Here is a 24,920-nt window from a genome sequence, read left to right on the forward strand (position 1 = left end):
TATATTCAGTGTCTTCCACCCCTCTCTGCCAAACCCTCTACTGACTTCCGATTGCCCAACAAAGTCATTTACAACTCTGCCCCAATGTTGTCTTAATATATCATACTCTATGTTCCTCCCAACACCTCCTGCTCTCTAGCTCCCTTGTCTTCTCCTCCCATGCTCATTTCCAGGACTTCTCCAGAGCCATTCCCATCCTTTGGAACTCTTTAACCCAATATGTCTGGCTATCTCTTACCTCACTTTTAGGTGATCCCATGCTCATTTCCAGGACTTCTCCAGAGCCATTCCCATCCTTTGGAACTCTTTATCCCAATATGTCTTGCTATCTCTTAGCTCGCTTTTAGGTGATCCCTGAAAGCTCATCTTTTCAGGGACACCTATCGTGCCATTAGCCAACAACTGAATCTTGTATTTCTCCCATCGGTTCCTTAACAGTTATTACCCTTTGTTCCACTTACCCCTCCCTATTAGATTGTAAACTCTCAAGAGCAGGGCCCCCTAGCGCTCTTGTATTGAATTGCATTGCTGCTGTAGTGTCTCACTTTATAATGTAAAGCACTGTGCAAATTGTTGGTGCTATATAAATCATGTATAATATTAATAACTAATCTGATGCAATAACAGCTATTTGAATATGTTTAGTAATTTTTATGTTTTGAAATTTAGGAGCTGTTGTGATCACAAGCTATACTATAACCACTCCTATCTACATTACTTGAAAACGTGCTAGCCAGTCCTATAATTTTACAGAGAAGACCATTGTTTTTCCAGCATTGCACAAGAGTCATTTGGCCAGTTTAATTGCAAATAATGTTAGTGGAGCTATTATTTAAGTTGAATTTATTTACATCTCAACATAGCTGCCTGTTATAAATTAGGATGGTGCTAACAATGAGCATTGAAAATACTTATGAAATGAACTGCCAAAGTCTGGTAGCTACCCTGCCTAGTTTTTGCTCATGTTTATACTGTGGGAATCATGCAGCCATTGGCTTATCAGTCCCAACCTAAGGTGTACAAATGCTTTGTCAAATTGTCACACAGATTAACTGTATACAGTATGGCCTCGTACACGCGACCGAGAATCTCGTCGTAAAAGAAATGTCCTTTTCCTAGACGAGGTTCTTGTCAGGCTTGACGAGAATCTTGTCAAGCTTTCCTTGCATACACACTGTTGAGTCAAAATCTCGTCGTTCTCAAACGCGGTGACGTACAACACGTACGAAAGCACAAAAGCACTATAAAGGGGAAGTTCGATTCCACTGGCGCCACCCTTGGGGCTGCTTTTGCTAATCTCATGTTACTTTACTTAAGTTTGGTGAGAGACGATTCACGCTTTTCAGTCTGTTACAGCGTGACAAATGTGCTATCTCCATTATGAACGCTACTTTTACTGAAGGTGCGCTCCCATCTCATACTTTATTCTGAGCATGCGTGGGTTTCTAAGCATACACACAAACGAGTTTCTCGCCGTAAACTAGCCCGACGAGAAACACGACAAGGAAATTAAGACTCCCGACGAGAGCATGTTATCTTTTTTTCTCGTCGAGATCCACGACAGTTTTCTCGACGAAAAACATACACACGACCGTTTTTCTCGGCAAAAATGCTCTGCTAGCATTTTTCTTGATGGATGGAAGAAAAACGGTCGTGTGTACGAGGCCTATGCCTAAGCTTATTTAAAAAAAAAAATTCTGTGGAAAATATAAATTCCAAGGCAGTATAGTAATCAAAGTAGAAAATATCAGAAATGTCTGTCTGGACACTGAGGTTGAAGAATTGTCACTAGCTGAGAGGAATGAATTTCTGTTACAGGAAAGTGGTAGGTGAATATTTGCAGGATGTTTTGATGAATAGGTCAAATATCTGTCCTTGTACCGTAGACAATACCACACATAATTATCTGCTGTTCTTACCTCCTCCAGGACTGCCTGTGTTAAGTTCCCGAAGTTGAATTTGTTGTTGTGCTTCCTCTAGCTGCTTTGACACAGACTCTAAGTTTTTATGCATTTGCTCATATTTAACCTTGACAAAGAAAGAGGCTTCATGAGAAAAGACAAGGTACATTTAAATGTACAAAAGAGAACAGACAGGAAATTATACATTTGAAGTCAATAGATTGATTAATTCGTAAACTGTGAAACTCTTTTAATTCTGTAAAAGGCTTTATTGAAGAGCAATCTGCCAAAAAATATGGCAAAAGAACTAGCCTAATTACATAGAGTGCATATTTTTACATTTTTCTTATTTGTCTGAACAAGTGGAATTTAAAAACTGAGATGTTTGGCAACCCTAATGACATTATTTGTGGGGTCAGATGAAATAGTTAGATCAAAACGGCATATTCTAACAAAGGTAGTCCTTATATTAACTCCCCACAGTGCTATCATATAGGAAACAACTAATACATTTTTGATCATGTCTAAGCAGTGCCTAAAAAGATTTACCCTTGACCTGAAATTCTTCCTTTACCTACAACCTTATGGTAGAGTGAGATCTTGTTAGCCATTGTTCACACTGCTACTTTCATGAGATTTTGGGTGAGAATCAATGACAAAATTCTAGTGCTGCCAACAGTTTTTCTTGCTGGAGAGTGAATAGTTGAGAGGCTCTGACATGAGGAAGCAAAAGCCTGCTGTTCTATCGAGAAGTCCATCACCACACAGAGACATAGCAGAGAAGAACGCATAGTACACCAGTCCTGGGAAAAATATCAGCTGCAGGGAGCCTATAGGTAATACTGTTGAATAAACCGTTGCTCTCAACCTTCCTTTTTTTTAGCCACAACTTCTACAGTACAAGTCATTTTTAAGAGGGTGCTAATTATAAATGTAATCTGCTGCTATTGTTATGCCATGCTTGGAAACCTTTTTGTTAAAAAGTAACCTACAATGAGAAAAAGTATATAGTTACTGACAGGAAACCATTACCTACAGCATGCTTGTTCCTTATGAGAAAGTCAGTGAATGCTGTTACTCTCAGTACACGTTTCCTTAAAAATAATGTTTGTTGGGCTTTCCTTTTATTTTAACCTTAAACTGGCATGTGTAGTATTTTGCAAAAATAGTAGTAACACAACCAGACACAATCATTATGCTTAATGGTAAACTTGTAGATGAAGGATACTGGTATCCAGAAACTTGTAGACAAGAATACCCATATTCACAATGCGCTCCAATTCTATATAAATGCTTCCAAACAATACATGTTTTTTTGTTTTTTGTTAATATTATATTTTTAACAATTATTAATATGTAGATGTTTGTTACACATGAGTTATTATTTGCTAAAACTCCGAACTGTTGTAATGAGTTTACAAGCAGAAATACCTTTAACTTCTAATTAAGAATGATTAGAATGTTGTTGTTTTTTCGGGTGGTACAATCAATTTAGCCCTTTTTGCATGATTGCAAGTATATGTGATAATGTCCTTACCTGCATTTCTGTAATCTCTCGTGTTGCTCGCAGCCTTTCTGCTCTCTCCCCTTCTAAAACTTGACAAGCTACTTCACCTTTGAATCGTTCATCAGACAGTTCAGTCATTAAATCGGTGATCTGTAAAACACCAATTTTTTCTCAGTGACATTTTATTTAATCTTTCATAAAATTGGTGTACGGCATCTGATTAAGTAATCAGATGTGACAAAAGTTTTATTTTTTATGGCTAGAACAAATTAATTTACTCAATTAGCACATTTCAATAATTAACGCACGCAAGAAGAAAATGATGTTGTTACAACGTAGGGTCAAAAGGCACTGCAAAAGTACAAAAACCTTGAGATCCTAATAAGTAATTAGTATGGACCGATGAATGGAACATTAGACATGAAGGAAAATGTCAGATTGTGCATTTTAGTAAAACAAATTTCAAGGTTTAGTAAGGAAATCTGTGGGTCCTAATGGAGGAAATATGAAATCTAGAGTACTGTTACCCAAGACTTTCTAGGTTTTCCAGTTGGGTGCTGATAGGTCAATAGAATTTAATTATATATATTCTTTGTAACTTTCTATACATTTAGTCTCTCTTACCTCATCATTATTACATTCTGGCTTCTATTTATTTTTTCGACTATAAGTTATGAAAATTATAACATATACAGTAAATTGGTTGTAAAACTTATATTGATTTTATGTGTACCTACTAAATATTGTACTCTATTAATACCTCACAATTTTCTATTACTGCGCCAATTTGTTATTTTATTTGCTTGCTATTTGTTCTTTACCTTATATATATGCCACTGTGAAAATCTGCACAAGTATTGTCTGTGCATTTGATGAGTCCGGGGGGAGTATAACATATCACTATGATACAGAAATGGAAGGAGTCAGTGTAACTTCTCTATCCATGTGTGTGGAATTATGTTAAACTAAAATACAGGCCAAAAGGCAAAATTCCATACACACCTCCACATATACAGATTGTGATAACTTTTTCTATTGGATATTTACTCTTCTGTCCACCTCTGGACATCTGTAGCTAAATTCAGCAAGAGAACTACAAGGAGAAGGAGTACTGGGAATATTGAGAGGAATAAAAAGGCTTTTTGTTTTTAAAGTAGAACTATGGCCACCCATTCAAAAATATGTGCTGCACTAAACCCACCTACTGCATCTTCTTGTGATGGTGTGGCAACAATGCTGTGCTGCTCCTGAATTCACAGCAGAGTAGCCGCTCTAATGTAGGTTGTGCCTGTTTGCAGGATGTGGAAATCTTGATATCAGCATTTCAGCTACAAATTCATAAGCTTGTAACTTGTGAATCAGCACCTGGTCACATTTAGTCCTGCCCACTGCCTTTTGCTTGATTGACAGAACTGCCTCTGCTGCTGAAACCCTCCCACTGTGCACTGCAGTGTTTGGGACATGGAGCTTGTGAGACCCAAATGAGGCAGTATTTTGAGGTTTTTGATTACTTTATGAGACCTGTGCATCATATAGTACCTAGATTTGGTTTAAACTGTTACACAGGAGCCTTTAGTTATACTTTAAAGCAGAACTATACTCACCTTGGATCCAGTAATGTGGCATGCCGCAGTCCCCCCCCCCCCCCCCCCCCCCGGCATTGACATCTTCCGGCAGGCAGTTTCTGGGTCTCGATCACTGGCCTCTTTCACTGGACTCATGAATGCATGGGGTAGAAAGGCAGGTAAGTCACTTTAATGCAGAAGAGACAGCGTATGCATGTTCTGCATTAAAAATCCTGCCTGCTTGCACATTTTTTTTAGATAGAGTCCCACTTTAAAAAAAAAAAAAACTCACCTTTCTCTTGTTTAGTTGTTTGCACACTTGAAAAATGATTCTCTATATATATAGCAGACAGCTTGATGCTTCAAATTGCTCATTCTAGCATTCATTTTAATCATCACACAAGAGGCAAAGCTTGTACAAAGGGTGTCATCATTTAACCGTGCCTAGGAAAGTGTTGTGCACAGTACATTCCTGCATCCATTGTGCCAAATTAATCATTATGTTATATTGTATATAAAATCAGAGTAGACTTTGCTTTAATATGGTGTTAGTGTATGTTTGTTTTATCACTGCACTATTTCCTATAACATATTCAGGATTTTACCTATCAGACATTTCCACCAGCCAAAACTGTAACACATTTTAGACTGAATTCTGGGGTTAATGCGCTGTTTTCTAGAGTAAACTGGATATAACAATAAGAAGTATCACCGCTGTAAAACTGTTCCACTGCAAGCAAAACTGGAGGCATCAACAACTACTTGATATATCTTCACCTTTGTGTCATTGAAATCAGCAGGTGTTCTATGACAGCATTGAATGTAAGAGGATTATATATCTTTGTGTGCCTATATCTCCAAGACATTCTTTTATATATGCCAGTAATGCAAGGAATGGCGACAATACATTGACAATCCACAAGTTATCACTGATGCCCTTCTTGATATTAAACAACGCTTGTTGTGCCTGTTATCTGTGTCAATTGCAGCAAAGGGAAATGTTTTGCTTGCAATAACATTTTAAATGGTATTTGGCACTGTCTTTGTTTATTACATAAAAGACTGTTTAACAATTCCTCTATTAATAACCCAATTATACTGCAATGTGCCAAGGCATGCAAAAAAAAAAATAAAAAATCATGGCTTCTAAGAGCTAAAAACAAAGCTTGTTTCTAATGGACAGTGGGGATTTGTGCAAATGGGAATAATGCAGTTCTTTAGTTAAATGTGGTAATTAATAATCCCTTGCTGACACCTAGGGCTACCGGCACTGCATATTATGCAAATGCTGTTATTATGAGCACACTGTAAATGATTTTCTAAAGTGCTAGTTAAATGTGGCACATCTCATCACACAAGTAATGTGCCTGGTAATTCCTATTTACATCTTCCGCAGATCTTGTTATAAACACATACTGTACATTATTGTATTATCAAGGCTCATACCTTAAGGTTAATTTATAGTAGGTTTTATATAGAAGCAAAGCTGAATAAGTTTTACATTTATCACTTTTTTTTGCCACATTTCCATTCGTTTTATTATTGTCTACAGACCCTTAGAGCTTTGTCTATTTTAGGTAAGATTTTAACATATCTTGTCAGTAGTATCTTAAAGCTCAATTGAACTTTACATTTTCAATTTAAATAGGCTAAATATATTCCAAGTGCATCAAAATAAAAGGTGTGCAAAGTTATTTTGTAGAAAGTAGCCACAGCCTTGGGGACACTCTAATCACCCCATGCAGTGCGGATTTACACCCCCTATATCCATAATATAAGGGGGGATCGGATGTTCTTTAGTCTAGCAGAGGATAACTTAAGCAGGGATGACAACACTGTCTGGTATTTCAGAGCAGCAGAAACAGTGTAGTCAGCACCAGGGGCAACCCATCCATTAAGGGTGCACAGGTGCCACCTCCCCTTTCCATCCCCAGGACGCCAGGCACATGAATTACAGCCAGTGGCTCTAATAGGCTTCAAAATAGGGTGGGCTTTGGATGCAAAGCATTGGGCTCGGAGACCACCCAGGTGTTTTAGAATAGTAAATGAATATTCGCTATTCTAACACTGAATCGCCTCTCCGCCAATCATGAAGCATCGGTCTGGTATTTATTTTCCCATTTGCTTAACCACTTCCCCACCATGCCATAGACAAAAGACGTCTACAGCGCGGTGGAGTTATTCTGGGAGGACGTCCCTGGGACGTCCTCCCAGAATCCTTCACTCGAGCGCCCCCTGGGGCGCGCTCCCGGAATCATCTGTGAGCGCCGGGTCTAGAAGACCCGGCGCATCACAGATCGCGGTAAATTGCCGCTGATAGCGGCCGTTTACCACGTGATCGCTCCGTCAAATGACGGAGCGATCACTTGTAAACAAACCGGCGTCATGTCATGACGCCGGTTCCTCCCTCTCCTCTCTGTACCGATTGGTACAGTGTGAGAGGAGAGGGGGGAGAGCGGAAGCAGCAGCAGCTGCTGTGGGCTGGATCTGTGACAAATGCAGTCACAGATCCAGCCATCCCTCCCTGCACAATACTCTGCAATAACACCAATACTCTGCAATAACACCCATACTCTGCAATAACACCCATACTCTGCAATAACACCCATACTCTGCAATAACACCCATACTCTGCAATAACACCCATACTCTGCAATACCACCCATACTCTGCAATACCCCCCATACTCTGCAATACCCCCCATACTCTGCAATACCCCCCATACTCTGCAATACCCCCCATACTCTGCAATACCCCCAATACTCTGCAATACCCCCAATACTCTGCAATGCCCCAATACTCTGCAATACCCCCAATACTCTGCAATACCCCCAATACCTGCTAATATGACAGAAACAAGATTTTTTTTTTTTACAGAATTTTCAGTGTTTTTTCTTTTATAGCGCAAAAAATAAAAAACCCAGAGGTGATCAAATACCGCCAAAAGAAAGCTCTATTTGTGGGAAAAAAAGGACAAACATTTCAGATGGGCACAATGTTGTATGACTGAGTTATTGTCATTCAAATTGTGAGAGCACCGAAAGCTGAAAATTGGTCTGGTTAGGAAGGGGGTTTAAGTGCCCAGTGGTCAAGAGGTTAAAAGGACAGACGATCCTATTGGACGCCTAGGAGGAGGAAAATGCACGGCGGAAGCCGCCGTGATCCACAGGAGGAGGAAGGAAGAAAGCTGCCACCCGCCGGACATGCTGCCCACCTACCCTCTTTCTATATGGGATACGTGCAGGGCTTTGATGTCTCGATCAACTGACCTGGGGGGGGTGGATGTTTGCCGCCCCCAAAAGAAAAAAACACCAACCGCCACTGGTCAGCATGGTATATGATGTTAGAGTTTAGAGGATTTCTGCCAGTATTTTTTTGTAGCTGCAGCGTTTTGTCACAGCCTGGGGGCAGAGAAAAAAATCCTAGATGTGTTGCTTAAATGCAGTTTAGAAAAGTGACGTCACTCAACTGGCTCTGCATTCCTACAGGGGCTGTGAAAATCACAAGACTAAATGGACAGAAGTATAAATCCTTTGAGAGCTAAAACATTTCCTATAAATATATTCTAAAGGTACATTTAGTTGCAGGCCATAAATCCACCCTAAAAGTGGAATTGAGTGAGCAAGCAGGAAATTATCACGTGCAACAATGGGGAAGTACGCATAGCTGAGTGTACTTTGCAGATGTGCAGCAGACAGCATTATAAAACAAAGTTCATTAAAAAGATCATTCATGGAGCTTTTGCACAGAGGAGGCATACATAGTTGCTCCAGAGCTTAGTAAATGAGCAGAAACTTTACTGACTTCCATCATCCAATCATGTGAAAGCAAAAAAAATTCATTTTTTTTCCTTGCATGTGATTGAGCATTCTTGTGCGTGTGTTTGAGTATTCTGTGGAAAATGTAGCTTTACCTCATTTACTAAGCTCTGGAGCAACTGTACTTGCAAAGTGTAAAGTCTTTTTGCCTTTAGTAATTCAACCCCATAGATTCTAATGGCAAAAAAGCAGATTAGCATTTTTTTAGGTTAAAGTTTTGCTTTAGGCCATATTTGCATTGCATTTTGCTTTTCTAAATGCAGGAGAAGTCATCTGGCAAATCCCTTTTTCCTGTGTTTGGATGTTCTTGTTTAAAAACAGGTTAAGATATGTTTGAAATGCATGAGATGTGGCTAAGGTATATGTATATAGCCCGTAAACTTATATTACAAAAATGGATATCAAATTCTCCACCAACAATAGCTCAATGGTCCAAGTGATTCATCTTAATTTAAGATGGAAGGGATTGACATATAAACATAGGAAAGCCCTAGCATTTTTTAGAAAATTTGTTCTTGGTGGCTAGTCTCCAACTTGTTTGAGCAATCTGTTGAGCAGACCAATGACATTGAGGAAAGTTAATAACGAGATAGATTTCTGGAGGGGGACAACTGTATATGCATATATATGCCGTTAAGGCGTAGTAATAAAACTGAATATATATATATATATATATATATATATATATATATATATATATATATATATATATATATATTAGTTTTATATTGTTGCAAGAAGAATGTAATCATTAAATTTGATATGGTAAAAGGTCTTAAGTAATAGTCAAAATATAATCTGGAAGGCGCATTTGTTTTTTTTGTTTGATGGAAATGTTTTGTGTTGTAAATTGGAAAATGTAATGAAAATTACTTGATTAAAAAAAAAAAAGATGTATTTAGTTGTATTTACATCTATTCAGCTCAGTGTTGCCAACCTACCAGATTGAAATTTACTGGCATGCTCCGGTAGGTACCATCATGCTCCGGTAGGTACCCACGTGGTGGGTGCACGTGGGTAGGCACCCACCAGGTGGGTACCTACCGGAGCATGATGGGACGGTGATGCCTATATAAATGGGATGCAAGGCGCGCTTCCATCATTGCAGTGAGAAGAGGCGACGTGTCAAAATCGGAAGAGGGGAGACGAAGAACATGACGTCACAGAAGACCGCGCTGGCTGCCTGTTAGTAATTGAGCTAACACACGAAGATAGCAGGCAGCCAGCGCTGAAGAAGAAGGCACCGGACAGCTGCAGAAGAACCGGGGTGCGCCGAGTCAACAGCGGAGAGCGGCGAAGATAGAAGAAGACCCCCGGAGAGCGGAGAAGACCCCCCCCGGAGAGCGGAAGAAGAAACCCCCCCGGAGAGCGGAGAAGACCCCCGGAGAGTGGAAGAAGAAGCCCCCCCTGGTATTAGAGCTAATAAAGAAGACAGGGGGGGCCTCCGGAGCAGACTAATAAATTATTTTAAAAACCCTTGTGTTGTGTGTTTAATAACTTTAACTTTTTGCCTCCAGGTGAATGGGTAGGGGTACGATGTACCCCATATCCATTCACTTAGGGTGGGGGGCCGGTATCTGGGGGCCCCTTATTAAAGGGGACTCCCAGATTCCGATAAGCCCCCGCCCGCAGACCCCGACAACCAACGGCAAGGGTTGTCGGGAAGAGGTCCTGTCCTCATCAACATGAGGACAGGGTGCTCTGGGGTGGGGGGGCCCACAGTGCGCCCCCCTGCCCCAGAGCACCCAACCCCCCCATGTTGAGGGCATGCGGCCTGGCATGGCTCAGGAGGGGGGGGCGCGCTCGCTCGTCCCCACTCCCTTTCCTGACCGGCCGGGTAGCGTGCTTTGGATACGGGTCTGGTATGGATTGTAGGGGGACCCCCTACGTCGAATTTTCGGCGTAGGGGGGGTCTCCTTACAACCCATACCAGACCTAAGGGCCTGGTATGCTCCTGGGGGGGGAACCCATGCCGTTTTTTTCTTTGAAAATTGGCATGGAGTTCTCCCTCTCAGGAATGCATGCCGAGCGACGCTGACAATTTTTCTTTTTTGTTTTCCCGGCGCTTTTTTTTTTTTCACCCGTCGCAACTTTAGTGTCCCGTCGCAATCCACAAAGCCCGCCGTAAATTACGTTTGCGCGCTGCACGTCGGGAAAATTACGTCACACGCATGCGCAGTACGGCCGGCGCGGAAGCGCGCCTCATTTAAATTTTAAACGCCCCCCGGAGAGGAGGACCGCCTTGCGACGGAGGCACTTAAGTTACACGGCGTGTAATTTCTAGGTAAGTGCTTTGTGGATCAGGCACTTAGGTAGAAATTTTAAGTCAGTGTAACTTAACTGCTGAAAGTTAAGTTAGGCAGCTTTTTTGGGAATTTGGCCCTTAGAGACCAGGCCGTGCAAATTGGCCAACAACATCTTTAATGAGGGAGAACTGGCTGAAATGTACTACAGGCAAACGAGTACAGTCAGATGTTCTACAAGAACTAAGAGACCATAGATGGTGCAGCAATGTCAAATTAACCAGTACTAAGTTAGCTAGGCAAGTAATGATTCTCAATGTACTTGCCTGCTAATATACGGCGGCGTAGCCTAAAGCGGGCGGGCGTAAGGGCGCCGAATTCAAATCTGTGTTAGGGGGGCGTGTTTAATGGTAATAAGGCTTGACCTTACATTTGACGTTTTTTTGTTACTGCGCATGCGCCGGGCGCCTACACTTCCCAGTGTGCATTGCGGCTAAGTACGCCGCACGGGCCTATTGATTTTGACGTGGACGTAAACTACGTAAATCCCGATTCACGGACGACTTACGCAAACAACGTAAAAAATTCGAATTTTGACGCGGGAACGGCGGCCATACTTGACATTACTATTCCACTAGGGCCTAGCTCTAACTTTACGTGGCCTATCTCTTACGTAAACGGCGTAAAAGTACTGCCTCGGCCGGGCGTACGTTCGTGAATCGGCGTATCTCCTCATTTACATGTTCTACGCTGACCGCAATGGAAGCGCCACCTAGCGGCCATCCAAAATATTGCAATCTAAGATAGGACGGCGCAAGCTGTCGTATCTTAGATATGTTTAAGCGTATCTCTGTTTGAGCATACGCTTAAACATAAGTCGGCGTAGATTCTGAGTTAGGTCGACTTATCTACTGATAAGTCGGCCTAACTCTACCTGAATCTACCTAAAAGTTCACAGACTTGGGCTTTGCTACAGTACTAGAATTAAGATACTGCACAGGATAGATTAGTGTAAAAAATTTCAGTGGCATAATAGTTTTAATCAGGTATAATTGCTCTAACTGGTGTATCTCTTACTTTTATTTTATTTGTGAGGAAATGGGGGGGGGGGGGTGAATTTGAGTGATATAATATGAGGCGGTTTAAGTGAACACTGTATTTAGACTTATTTGATTTTTGTTTTCTTTCAAACAATGCAGCTCCAAGAACAGATGACCAGTTAAAAGTGAACGCTACCTTTTAAGCTCCCCAAAGTAAAAAAAGCCCCATTACTTAAAAGCAAAAAAAAAGACAGCTCTTTTTTAAAGGGAAGTCTTGCAGGGAAAAAAATACCCACAAAATACAATTACAAACAAAACAATAAGAAAAAAAAGGTGTTTATTACCCAAAGAGCTAGCAATCAGAATCTAAGTATGGCTTTCTAACTGACCCTAATGCCATCCCCCTTCCCATGCAGTTTGACAACTTTTCATACCATTTTACTGTAGCAGATTCTTTTATACGGACACTACGGCTGCCCCCCCCTTGATAGCAAGGGTTCTGGCTTATCCAAAAGTCCCTTGTTGGTTTGCTTATCCTAAATCCCCCCATATTGTCTCTTCTAAGCCTACTGGCAATAGTTCAAATAGCAAAAAAGAGAGAATAAAGTTCTCCCAAGAGGGCTAAAAACTAGGGGCCAGATTCACAGAGGAAATACACCGGAGTATCTACTGATACTCCGGCGTATTTTCAAATTTGCCGTGTTGTATCTTTATTTGTAATTCACAAAAAGGATACGACGGCTTTTGGCTAAGATCCGACAGGCGTACGGCTTCGTACGCCTTCGGTTCCTAGGTGTAATTTTTCGGCGGCCGCTGGGTGGAGTTCGTGTCGTTTTCCAGCATCGGGTATGCAAATTAGCTGATTATGGCGATCCATGAAGATACGAGCGTTCGTCGCAATCTTTTTTGTCGTCGCTAGTCGGTTTTTCCCGTCGCAAACTTAGGCCTGCTTTTTCATGGCTTACATTTAGAACAGCCATGTTAAAGTATGGCCGTCGTTCCCGCGTCGAATTTCAATTTTTTTTTTTGCGTAAGACGTCCGGGAATACGAAACGACGTAACGCACATCGCCGTTCAAAAAATACGTCGGGGTGCCGTAATTTCGTGCAAAGCAGGTCGGGAAATTTCCTAACGGAGCATGCGCAGAACGTTCAGCGCGGGAACGCGCCTAATTTAAATGGTACACGCCCCATTTGAATTAGGCGGGCTTGCGCCGGACGTCTTTACGTTACACCGCCGTAAGTTTACACGCAAGTGCTTGGTGAATCAGGCACTTGCGCTGAAAACTTGCGGCGGTGTAACGTAAAGACGACACGTTATGCCGCCGCAAAGGTATGTGAATCTGGCCCTAGGACACTATAAGTGTTTCAAAAAGTTTTTTTAAGTAAAAAAACACACAACAAATTAATAAAAAAGGAAACTGATTGTGTACCTCACAAACAAAAAATAGGACAACATTGTCTTATGTTGAAAAAGGGGGAATCGCAGCTGTGCATACCACACACACATCGGTATCTATGTAGCATTCACAATAGCTCCAGTAATTAAATATCATATATAGAGCTCAACTCATAAGTAGCAAATAATTATTATTGCAGTTTCTGTACAGCTCCTGGTTGCTATTTGTACTTAGTCAGACGGCTCATCTAAATGTGAAGGATATTGGGCGTATTAGTGAATAATTGACTGTCCCAGAATCGACTAGAAGGTGTCAATTATAAATCCACAGATGAATAATATTTAGACCCTTGAGTGCATGATTCGTAACTGGACAGAATTCACTTATTAAAGCAGAGGAGGTGAGTTCATTCAGTATTTGGGTGTTCGTATTTAGATATCGGTGTGTGTGTGGTATGCGCAACTGCGAATCCCCCTTTTTTAACATAAGACAACGTTATCTTATTTTTAATTAGTTTGTGAGGTACACAATCAGTTTCCTTTTTCATTAATTTGTTGTGTGTTTTTCTACTTAAAGCGGTGGTTCACCCTCCATAGCAACATTTCAGCATACATTAAGGCATAGTAGCGCGAGCTACAGTATGCCTGTCTTGATTTTTTTAGCGCGGTACTCACAGTGCAATCGTACATTGAAGATTCCGACTCCCCGCGGGGAATGGGCGTTCCTATTCAGACGGAGGATGATTGACGGCCGGCTCTGGCACGTCACGCTCCTCGAAGACAGCCGGAGTAGGTCTCGGCTCTTCACGGCGCTATACGGCTCCTGCGCACAGACTATGCGCAGGCGCCGTGAAGAGCCAAGCCTATTTCGGCTATTTCCGGAGAAGCGTGACGTGCCAGAGCCGGCCGTCAATCATCCTCCGTCTGGATAGGAACGCCCATTCCCCGTGGGGAGTCGGTATCTTCAATGTACGATTGCACTGTGAGTACGGGGATAAAAAAATCAAGACAGGCATACTATAGCTCGCGCTATTATGCCTAATTTTATGCTAGAAGAAATTTATTTTTTATTTTTTTTGTTTATAGGGTGAACCCCCTCTTTAATAAAACTTTTTGAATCACTCATAGTGTCCTAGTTTTTGTCCCTCTTGGGAGAACTTTAGTCTCTCTTTTTTGCTTTAGGGCCGCTAGGACTGCGTCTTGTGGTTATCTATGTAGACGAAAGACTGATAGATTAGTTAATACATTTTCTATTATGATCATTTAACGGTTGATCCAGGCATCCAATGAATTCTTTTGGGCAATAGTTCAAATCCCAAACATCATCCCACCCATCCCCTCACTTCCAGAAATAGCAATTCTTGGATCTTTGAGTCTTGAATTGGATTTTTGCAGAAGACATACCAGCAAAGTTTCTTTATTTGAATCAGGCCTAATTTGATGGGGTCAATTATGTTTGGCTTTATAAAAAAAAAAAAAAAACAATCTTAAAAGATTGCTTAGAAAATATTCACAAATGTCTTAAATACCACCTGTTATGAGAAGCCTTAACCAAACCACAAGGTGACCCATTTACAATTTACACAAATTATTCTTTCACCTTTCCTGACTACAGAACAGAGTATGGAACTCTCACCAGCATCTCCAACCACCCCTGCTGTACAATACATAACTGTGCTTATAAAGTTAGCAAGGGCTTAAATTCATGCTGTGATGGCAATATGCCCCTTCTAAAATGTATCACTTCCACAGACATACCTAGCATGCCTTTTTGCTAAGTCCACCTCTGCCCTTATGTCCATACTGTGTTCTGTTTTAATGGTTTAGAAAATATACTGATAGACTGAGTTGATTTACATTGATATTCAGAGCAATATGGAAGTGCATAGGTGAGAAGAAGTAGTATGAGGCCTCGTACACACGGCCGAGGAACTCGACGTGCCAAACACATCGAGTTCCTCGGCCAGTTCAGCACTGAAGCCGCCGAGGAGCTCGGCGGGGCGAGAGCTTCCATAGAACAACGAGGAAATAGAGAACATGTTCTCTATTTCCTCGCCGAGCTCCTCGTCGGCTTCCTCGGCCGAAAGTGTACACACGGCCGGGTTTCTCGGCAGAATTCAGCCAGAAACTCGGTCGGAAGCTGAATTCTGCCGAGGAAACTGGTCGTGTGTACGGGGCCTAAGATGTGGATATTACTGTTAAGTGGAGTCAATAGGAATGTATGTTTATGCTACGTGCCTTTTATAACGCCTCTAAACGCTTTAATGATTTAAAATACATAACGCTAATTATTTAGAATTACATTGGTAAACACAAAATATCTGAATTATTCCTTTAAAAGGCTGTTTTAAAGCAAACCACTTATGCTAACAAGCTATTTAAGAAATATTACGAGTGATATTTTATACTCTCTGGAAAGTATCATTAGGTTTTCACATACACTGGGGAACAGGCAATTTTTATTCACATCTTTGAAATGTAGTTCTGCATGTCTGTGAAGGAATTCATTATCATAAAATTAATTTTTTTGCAGATCCCATATATATTTGAAGGTAACTTTTCTCTCTGTATTATGTGTTAACATTCTGATTCAGATGTAGTGCATCCCAAGCTATTCCACCTTAATGCTAAACACATCTATTTTGTTGATTTTTTAACCACTTCAGCCCTGGAAAAATGTAACCAGTTCCTGATCAGAGCACTTTTTGCGAAACGGCACTGTGACGTTTTAAATGACAATTGCGCAGTCCTGTGACGTTGCACCCAAACAAAATTGACGTCCTTTTTTCCCCACAAATAGAGCTTTCTTTTGGTGGTATTTGATCACCTTTGTGTTTTTTATTTTTTGCGCTATAAACAAATAGAGCAACAATTTTGAAAGAAAAACAATATGTTTTACTTTTTGCTATAATAAATATCCCCCAAAAATATATAAAAAAATAATTTCTTCTTCAGTTTAGGCCGATATGTATTCTTCTACATATTTTTGGTTAAAAAAAATCGCAATAAGCGAACATTGATTGGTTTGCGCACATCTACAAAATAAGAGATAGATTTATGGCATTTTTATTAGTAATGGCAGCGATTTTTATCATGACTGCGACATTGCGGCAGATTGGAAATTCTTGACACTATTTTGGGACCAGTGACATTTATACAGCGACCAGTGCTATAAAAATGCACTGATTACTGTGTAAAGACACTGGTAGGGAAGGGGTTAAACACTAGGGGGCGATCAAGGGGTTGACTGTGTTCCCTGTGTTATAAATGTAGGGGGATGGTCTCACTCGAACATGACAGAGATCACTCCTCCTGATCACTGGGAGAAGTAGATCTCTTTCTATGTTGCTAGGCAGAACAGGAAAATGCCTTGTGTCACGATCGCTAGCCACCGGCGGACATCGAGTCTGTGAAACCCGCACGCGCACCCACTAGATCATGATTCAAAGGGGACGAACGGGTATACCCATTTGCGAAACCGTGTCAGTGTGCCGACGTACATGATCGTGCGCTAGTCGGTTAATGTATTTTTATAGGTATACATGTGTAGATATACACACACACACATTTATGTATGTATTGTTATTCTTTGTTGATAACGCATATGAAACTCCTTTTAGGGGATAGTTTAATATTGTTTGAAATTAATAAATTCTTGAGTATATCGAAATAGTTTTGAAAGGTTTTTCAGCAAGTTAGAGATAGCCTACAGAGCAAAGATTTAGATTTCTCTTTCTAAATTTAGATTTTAGAAAAATGAATTCTGATTTGCACTTTACACACAGTATATTCTCTACCTTCTTATATACATTTTATAGTATTTACAGGCTTTTTCAATAAGGAATTCATCGCTCATCAATATAAATTGCATTGGCTGCTGTGGATTACTGCAATTTAATGGTATTCTTAGCACTGCATTATAGAATAACCTTGACAGTTTTGTTTTTCTCATTTAGGTTTGTTATGTTTTTCTACTGCATTGTACTGGTGAGAAATACTGTTATTTTTAAAGCTGAACTACGGACAAAAAAAGTTCATTAAAATATATCCCTCAATAGTCACAAAAGTTTCTGCAAATTGCAACATGCAAATAACATTTTAAGCTTCAAAAAGTATGTCTATGTTTACCTGCCAATCGTCACTAATAAAAAACACCACAAAGAAACCAGTAGATGCAAAATAATAAAAAATGACTTGTGTTTACCCAGAAATGTGAGCATTGGCTTTATGAGGTATTAATTTATAGTGTTGCAAGTCATAGTAAGGATCTAAATTCTAGCCACCCTAAATAGGCTAATCAGCCAAACTGTTCAAAGAACAATTATCATAAGCAACAACACTTAGCATAGGGTAGATTTACATAGTAAAATGTTCCAAGGTATTGGGCTCCTAAGGCACTCTGGCATTCAGCTAAAGTCCACTGATTCAGTGCAGCAAGACCTGTTCCCTTGTGTCATATATAGAAAATACCACATGTATCATCCTCTTACCACTGAAGGCAATTAGGAATCCCCAGGTAGCTTGGTGGCCATGCATTTCCCCTCAGGGCAGACTCATGGGCCTGGATTCACATAGCACTTACACAGTGTATCTCGAGATACGCCGCGTAAGTGTAACGATGTGCCGTTGTATCTGTGCGCTGTACCCATAGAACTAGATACGCCTGAAAATAGGCTTCTTACGACCGACATAACTTGCCTACGCCGGCGTATCTTGGGCGCATATTTACGCTGGAGGTATATGGGAAATTCGATTCCCATATGCAAATGAGTGAGATACGTCGATTCACGAACGTACTTGCGGCCGGCGCATTAATATACGCTGTTTACGTAAGTCGTACGTCCGGCGTAATGTTAAGCCTCATAAAGCAGGGGTAAGTCATGTTAAGGTATGGACCAGGGAACAGCCGTCGTATTTTACGTTGTTTACGTAGTAGTACCTGAATAGGGCTGGGCGTAGGTTACGTCACGTTGTAGGCAGTGATTTGACGTATCTTATGTTGTATTTACGACGTGATTCTGACGCATGCGTACTGGGATGCGTCCACAGGACGGCGCATGCGCCGTTTGTTCTGCCCATCTTTTGCATGGGGTCACGCTTCATTTAAATGGCTCACGCCCACCTTCCACCTACTTTGAATTAGGCGGGCTTACGCCAAGAAATTTACGTTATGCCGGCGCAACGTTGGGAGCGAGTGCTTTGTGAATACTGTGCTCGCCGCTCTGCTATACGTCGGCGTAGCAATGCTGCATGAAACATATGCTTTTACATTTTTTTTAAATAAAATTGCCTTAAACTTAGGACCCAGCATTCAATACAGCAGGGAAGGGTTAGCAATTAAAGTTTTGTTGCTATCTCCCCCCCTCCGTTGGGGAAATTTCCTTTTACATTTTAGTCCTTGAGGCAGGCACATACAGCAGCGAAAGGCCGACAAAAACACAGAAAACACAGAAAATAGTTCCTGTTTCTCTGGCCCACTGTCACCTAAATTGGGCATAAGGGGAACATCTCCCAACAGGAATGAAAACCTAACAGAGGTTCTAACTCCATCTGAACCTACAAGGCTAGAACAATTTGCTGGATTGGTTTATAAAGTTCCAGAGTCTGTCATCTTGATTCTGTCTTTACCACCTAGTAGATCCAGGTAGCAGTAAGGAATGGCAGCTCCAATAATAATCTCTACACATGTTTATTTTACATGTTTATTTTAGGAGGGTAATACATTTTGTTTAAGGTACCATGGTGTACTGTGATAGATAACAATAGTTGTTGTCTATTAGACATTTTTTTTTAAAATAGAGTTGGGAACAGTATGGACTGTTTATTTATTTGTTGGTGTTTATCTCCCATTGGGGAGCTTTCTTTTCACTTCCTGTCCTGCAGATGCAACATTAAAGGGGTTGTAAAGGTTTGTTTTTTATTTTCTAAATAGGTTCCTTTAAGCTAGTGTATTGTTGGTTCACTAACCTTTTCCTTTAAAAGGTTAGTGAACCAACAATGCACTAGCTTAACCACTTCCTTACTGGGCACTTAAACCCCCTTCCTGCCCAGACCAATTTTCAGCTTTCAGCGCTGACGCATTTTGAATGACAATTGCGCAGTCATACAACACTATACCCAAATTATATTTTTTATCATTTTTTTCCCACAAATAGAGCTTTCTTTTGGTGGTATTTGATCAACTCTGCGGTTTTTATTTTTTGCGCTTTAAACAAAAAAAGACAGAACATTTTGAAAAACACACAATATTTTTTTTACTTTTTGTTAAGCCTATATTGATTGGTTTGCGCACAAGTTATAGTGCCTACGATATAGGGGACAGATTTATGATTTTTTTTTACTAGTAATGGCGGCAATCTGCGATTTTTGTCAGGCCTGCAATATTGCGGCGCACATATGGGACACTTTTGACACTATTTTGAGACCATTCACATTTATACAGCGAACAGTGCTATAAATATGCACTGATTACTGTATAAATGTGACTGGCAGGGAAGGGGTTAACACTAGGGGGCGAGGAAGGGGTTAAATGTATTTCCTGTGATTGGGGGGAGGGGACTGACTGGGGGAGGTGACCGATGCTGTGTCCTTATGTACAAGGGACGCAGCATCGGTCTCCTCTCTCCCTGACAGGACTTGGAGCTCTGTGTTTACACACAGAGCTCCACGTCCTTGCTCTGTCACTGCCTATCGCGGGTACCTGGCGGACATCGTGGCCACCAGGCACGCGCATCGGCATCACGTGACACGCCGGGCACAGTTTTTTCCTGCTGCGCGCCCTCGGTAAATAGCAGGACGTCCAGGGACGTCCATCCGGCACAACCCCTTTAAGTGAGAGGAAATCTCAACAAGGTGAGAGGATTTCTCCATAGATTGCTCTCACCAGAACAGCTGTCCCTAACAGACTATTTTCCCTTATTACCTGTTCTAGTCACAATTTTGGTTTTCAGTGGATAGTGGTCAACAGGGAAAATAGTGTGGATATATCTACCTGGAGAGGACACAGTCTGCAATAGAAAGCTGACAGGAGTCAATACTTTTGACTATACATGCACTTTAACCTCCCTGGCGGTATGATTCTGTCAGAAAAAACATGCTAAAAGCGGTACCATTATTTGCAAGGAAATTTGGCGTTTTATATTGTAGGTCTGTAATTTTTAGAAATAACTCACTTAAATCTGACCAAACAAGATTCTAATAGGCATCCCAGGTATGACATTTTTTTAAAAACAAAATTATAAATTATAATATAATAAATAATTATAAATAATTATAACAAATAATAATATAATTATAATAAAAATTATTCAATAATGTAATCAAATCAAAATCACTGAAATTTGCTCAGTTGCAGAATTGTTGCTGTCATTATTTTTTTTTTTTTATGACGAATTTCCCCACAAATCGCTATCGCACATTTCTGCAAGTGATTATAATTTATTATCGCTGTTTTTTAGTTGATCTAAAACTATTTTTGACATAAAGGGACACTTTTGGTTGCTATGGACAATCTACAGTTTGCAGGGAGAAAGAAACGTTTTTATTATATAAAATGACATGCAGGGCACTGGGCAGACCACTAGGGACAAGGGGGGTGTGTATTTTTTACATACAGTACTGTAATCTATAAGATTACAGTATACTGTATGTAAGGTGTTTGTTTACTTTTTTGAATTTGGCGCCGTTCTCCGTCCCCGTGCGTCGTAACGTCGCAGGGAACGGAGATCGGCGTCACACGGAGGCACTGTGTGAATCGAGCGAGGTCCCGCTCGCTCACACAGCGCGGTGGCATCGCTGGATCCAGGGACAAGGTAAGTAACTTGTGCCTGTGGATCTAGCGAGGCAAGCCCGAGTCTGACTCGGGGTTTCCGCTCGCAGCAGGAAAATCAAACCCCGAGTCAGACTCGGGAAGACCGCCAGGCAGGTTAATCTTATGGACATGCAGGAAATAATAATCAAGGAACAAATTGCAGATTGTACCACAAATGCCACAGTGCATGGATTGTTTTATTTTTTCTATTTTGTTTATTTATTGTAAATACTATAGCTTTTGTTACACGTTGCTTATCATCAAAGCATGTATTGACAAACAAGATCTTTACAAAATATTAAACCAGCTTCAAGCAGTCGTAGTATGATATAATTTGTGTTTTTCTCTTTCTCTAGTTACCATGAGCAAAGATCCTCAAATCATTTCTGTTGTTTCCAGGCTATTATACTGTCCTGAGGAAAGTGTGACGGATCATGTATGATTAGGTTACACACTTGAAAAGAGAAAGTAAACTTTGAAAGAGATAATACCTCAGAAAGTGGAAAAATTTCAAAGTATAGAAGCAAGAGCTGAACTGGAAGATGGGAATTCCATGTAGTGGTTGCTGGTTGGTAAAAATTGTATCACAGTCTTTGGGAATATAAACTATATCCATACTATGCTTATCCTGAATAGGTCTTATTTGTCCAAAAAAATACTAGTCATCTTTTATTGACCATAATCCAAATAATTTTATTTTGAAATGTGTTAGTGGCAGTTAGCCAAATTCTAAATTTACTATTCATTCATTAGTTAGACAATTGGGAAAACATGGTATACATTTTGAAATACCATACTAATAAGTCTACAACAAAGTCTTATGCCACGTACACACGATCGGTTCATCCAATGAAAACGGACCGATGGATTTTTTTCTCAGATATCCAATGAAGCTGACTTTCATCAGTCTTGAAAAAACACAATCAGTTAAAAATCTGATCGTGTCCAATGCGGTGACGTAAAACACAACGACGTGCAGAGAAAAATGAAGTTCAATGCTTCCGAGCATGCGTCGACTTGATTCTGAGCATGCGTGGATTTTTGACCGATGGATTTCCCCACAGACGATCGTTTTTTTTCTATCGGTTTTTTAACCATCAGAAAATTTTAAAACAGGTTCTATTTTTTTTCACCGATGGGAAAAAAACGATGGGGCCCACACACGATCGGTTCGTCAGACGAACCAATCGTGTGTACAGGGCATAAGTCCACAACAAAGCATATTTAGTTAAAATAAGTTCAGTTTGTAATCCTGTTGCCAGTATAAATAGCAAGATAGATGGATGAATCTTTGTTTGAGTACTTTATTTTCAGGGACCCTGATCTGTACTCTCTGAGCAACATTCAAACTGCAGGGTTATAGGGATTATAGAGTATGCCACAGCAAGAAACATTTTGTTAAAAAATGTAGATAGATAGATAGATGTAATATCACAAAAAAAAAGTTTAAAAATAACAAAATAATCAATAGTACCTTGCCAATGTATAGGTTGACATATTTAAACAGGAAGTGCCCCAAGAAGTTTGATGGCATTTGGAAGCCGTGGATAGCGTGAGTGTCCTGTGACCTACAACTTAATACCATGAGTGCCCCCCCCCCCCGTTTTCCCTACTCCTCCAAACCCCCATCACCCTCCGGCCACCCCTCCTGCCCCCCCTTCCGCTTGTCCCACCGCCCCCCCCACCCACCTCCCCTCATCCTCCCCACCCCCCTCCGCTCATCCTCCCCACCTATCCCTCCCCCTCCCATATATTGGCACTCTTGAAAGGTGGATCACTTGGAAGAAATTCAAAAAACAACTGGCAATCCTGGTAATGTGCACTTTAAGGCCTCTTGAACCCATTTGGGTTCATACAATGTATTTGTTCTTAATGCCTGATTTACTGTACCTTGTGTAAATAATTCTATACTACTCTGTGTCTACTACTGCCTGTGTAATTCTCTGTACCATACATATTTTTCAAAAAAAAAACAGAATATTGTTTTTTTTTGTTATTAGCCCAGTCCACTTAAAAATGGTTGCTGGCAAGGTAATTGATACACTTCTAGTATCTCTTGGGGATTGCAGTAAGTAAGGATGTCAACCAGAATGCCTAGTTTTGCCCAGTTGCCCATACCACAATAGAGTCAACAATAGTACCATGTTCCCCTATTCCACCTTCTAACATACAGGTAATTCAAGTAATGAAAGACTACAACCCTACCCCCCCCCCCCCCAATAACATAAGGAGCAGGTATTATGCAGATTTCTGTAGATTACAGTGAAGCCAAGGCAGCAGCAGAGTACAGGTCACAATACATCTGCCAGGGTAACAAATGAAAGACAGCAAGGGCAGAAGGGGGTGGGTGAGCGGCGCATCTTTTATCAGTAGCAGAGGTGGTTGTTAACCTTCACAGTGCTAGAAAATAGCCACTCAGGGCAGTAGCTGGCAGCTGTAAAGGAGGCAAAGTTTTACCAGAAGCAGTCGCTTGCAGGAAATGGGATACACATCATTATATACTTTTGCTTTTGTTGCTATATACCAAATAAAAAAATAAATGAACAAACATCCGCTTTAAACTGATGATAGCTAAGGTATAAAACCAGCAATGACTCTAAATGGAAGTTCTAGTAAGGCATATAAGAGACAGAAGTCATGTATTTTGCTCCAATCTCATAATGCTCAAATATGCTTAAATCCATATTCCAAATGCACATTAAAGTAATGCTAACAACATTGCTATGTTTATCTTTCCAGTAACCTGGTCCTCATAATTCTCGTGAGTGTTAATTCATAGCACAGATGGGAAAATAAAGAGCAGCTAGGAATTGAATGACCCCTGATGAGCAAACCAATCCCTTCAAGGAACGTATTGTCATTGAGCAGGTGTTGTACACTTAAGAGAGGAGTGCTGCTGTTTTATGGGAAATCATCCCTACAGAGGTAATTAAATTTTCTCTCTCATTTTCATCCATTGTGTTTAAAATATATTTTGAGTTTGTGCAGTTCTTGTTAACCCTTCATTTGCAAATTGCATCAATCATTCGGTCTTATACTGTACAGCAACTTTTTTTAGACTTATAAATTGTAATTTCACTAGAAGAAATACTTTTAAAACATTGTGCCCCAAACCATCTTTTTTTTTTTTACAATTCTTTATTTTATATATGTTTTCTACATACAAGTCAGACTAGGTACAGCTTATCATTACATCATACATTGCACTCCTTATCTTAACATTTCTTATACTCTATATTGCGGCCTCCTGTACCCCTTCTGGTCCCCCTTCAACAGCCCCGGTCTCCTCTCTTGTATATGCCCACGTTCTTCTTTTACCTTCCTCAGAGAGGTGTCCTGTTGCCTCCAAAATTATTAATCACCCTCCCTACCCTCCCCCCCCCTTCCCACAACTAAAATAAAAATAAAAAACAAAATACATACAAAACAAAACCAAAAAAAAAAAAAAAAAAGTCGGCCGTAGTCTCTCCCCTCTTCCCCCCCTATCCGCTCCGCTCCCTATATTCCCTATATGGGGTCCATACCCTCCAATAGGTCTCCTCTCGTTCCTGTATTCCCATTGTGAGGTTCTCCATCATCTGTATCTCATTTATTCTACTTATCCATTGCGATTTAGTTGGGGACGAGGTGTTCTTCCA

At 40.6% G+C, this 24,920-nt stretch overlaps 1 protein-coding gene across 1 annotated transcript in view; it reads right to left on the reverse strand.

The window, feature by feature from the left end:
• Window positions 1–24,920, reverse strand: part of MYO18B (myosin XVIIIB) — a 764,821-nt gene that overhangs the window by 296,349 nt on the left and 443,552 nt on the right. The window contains 2 exon segments of the mRNA XM_040358554.1: window positions 1,920–2,028; window positions 3,439–3,558. Coding sequence (XP_040214488.1) covers window positions 1,920–2,028; window positions 3,439–3,558 — 229 coding nt within the window.

This window comes from Rana temporaria, chromosome 1, assembly GCF_905171775.1.
Source record: "Rana temporaria chromosome 1, aRanTem1.1, whole genome shotgun sequence".
NCBI classification, from domain to species: domain Eukaryota; kingdom Metazoa; phylum Chordata; class Amphibia; order Anura; family Ranidae; genus Rana; species Rana temporaria.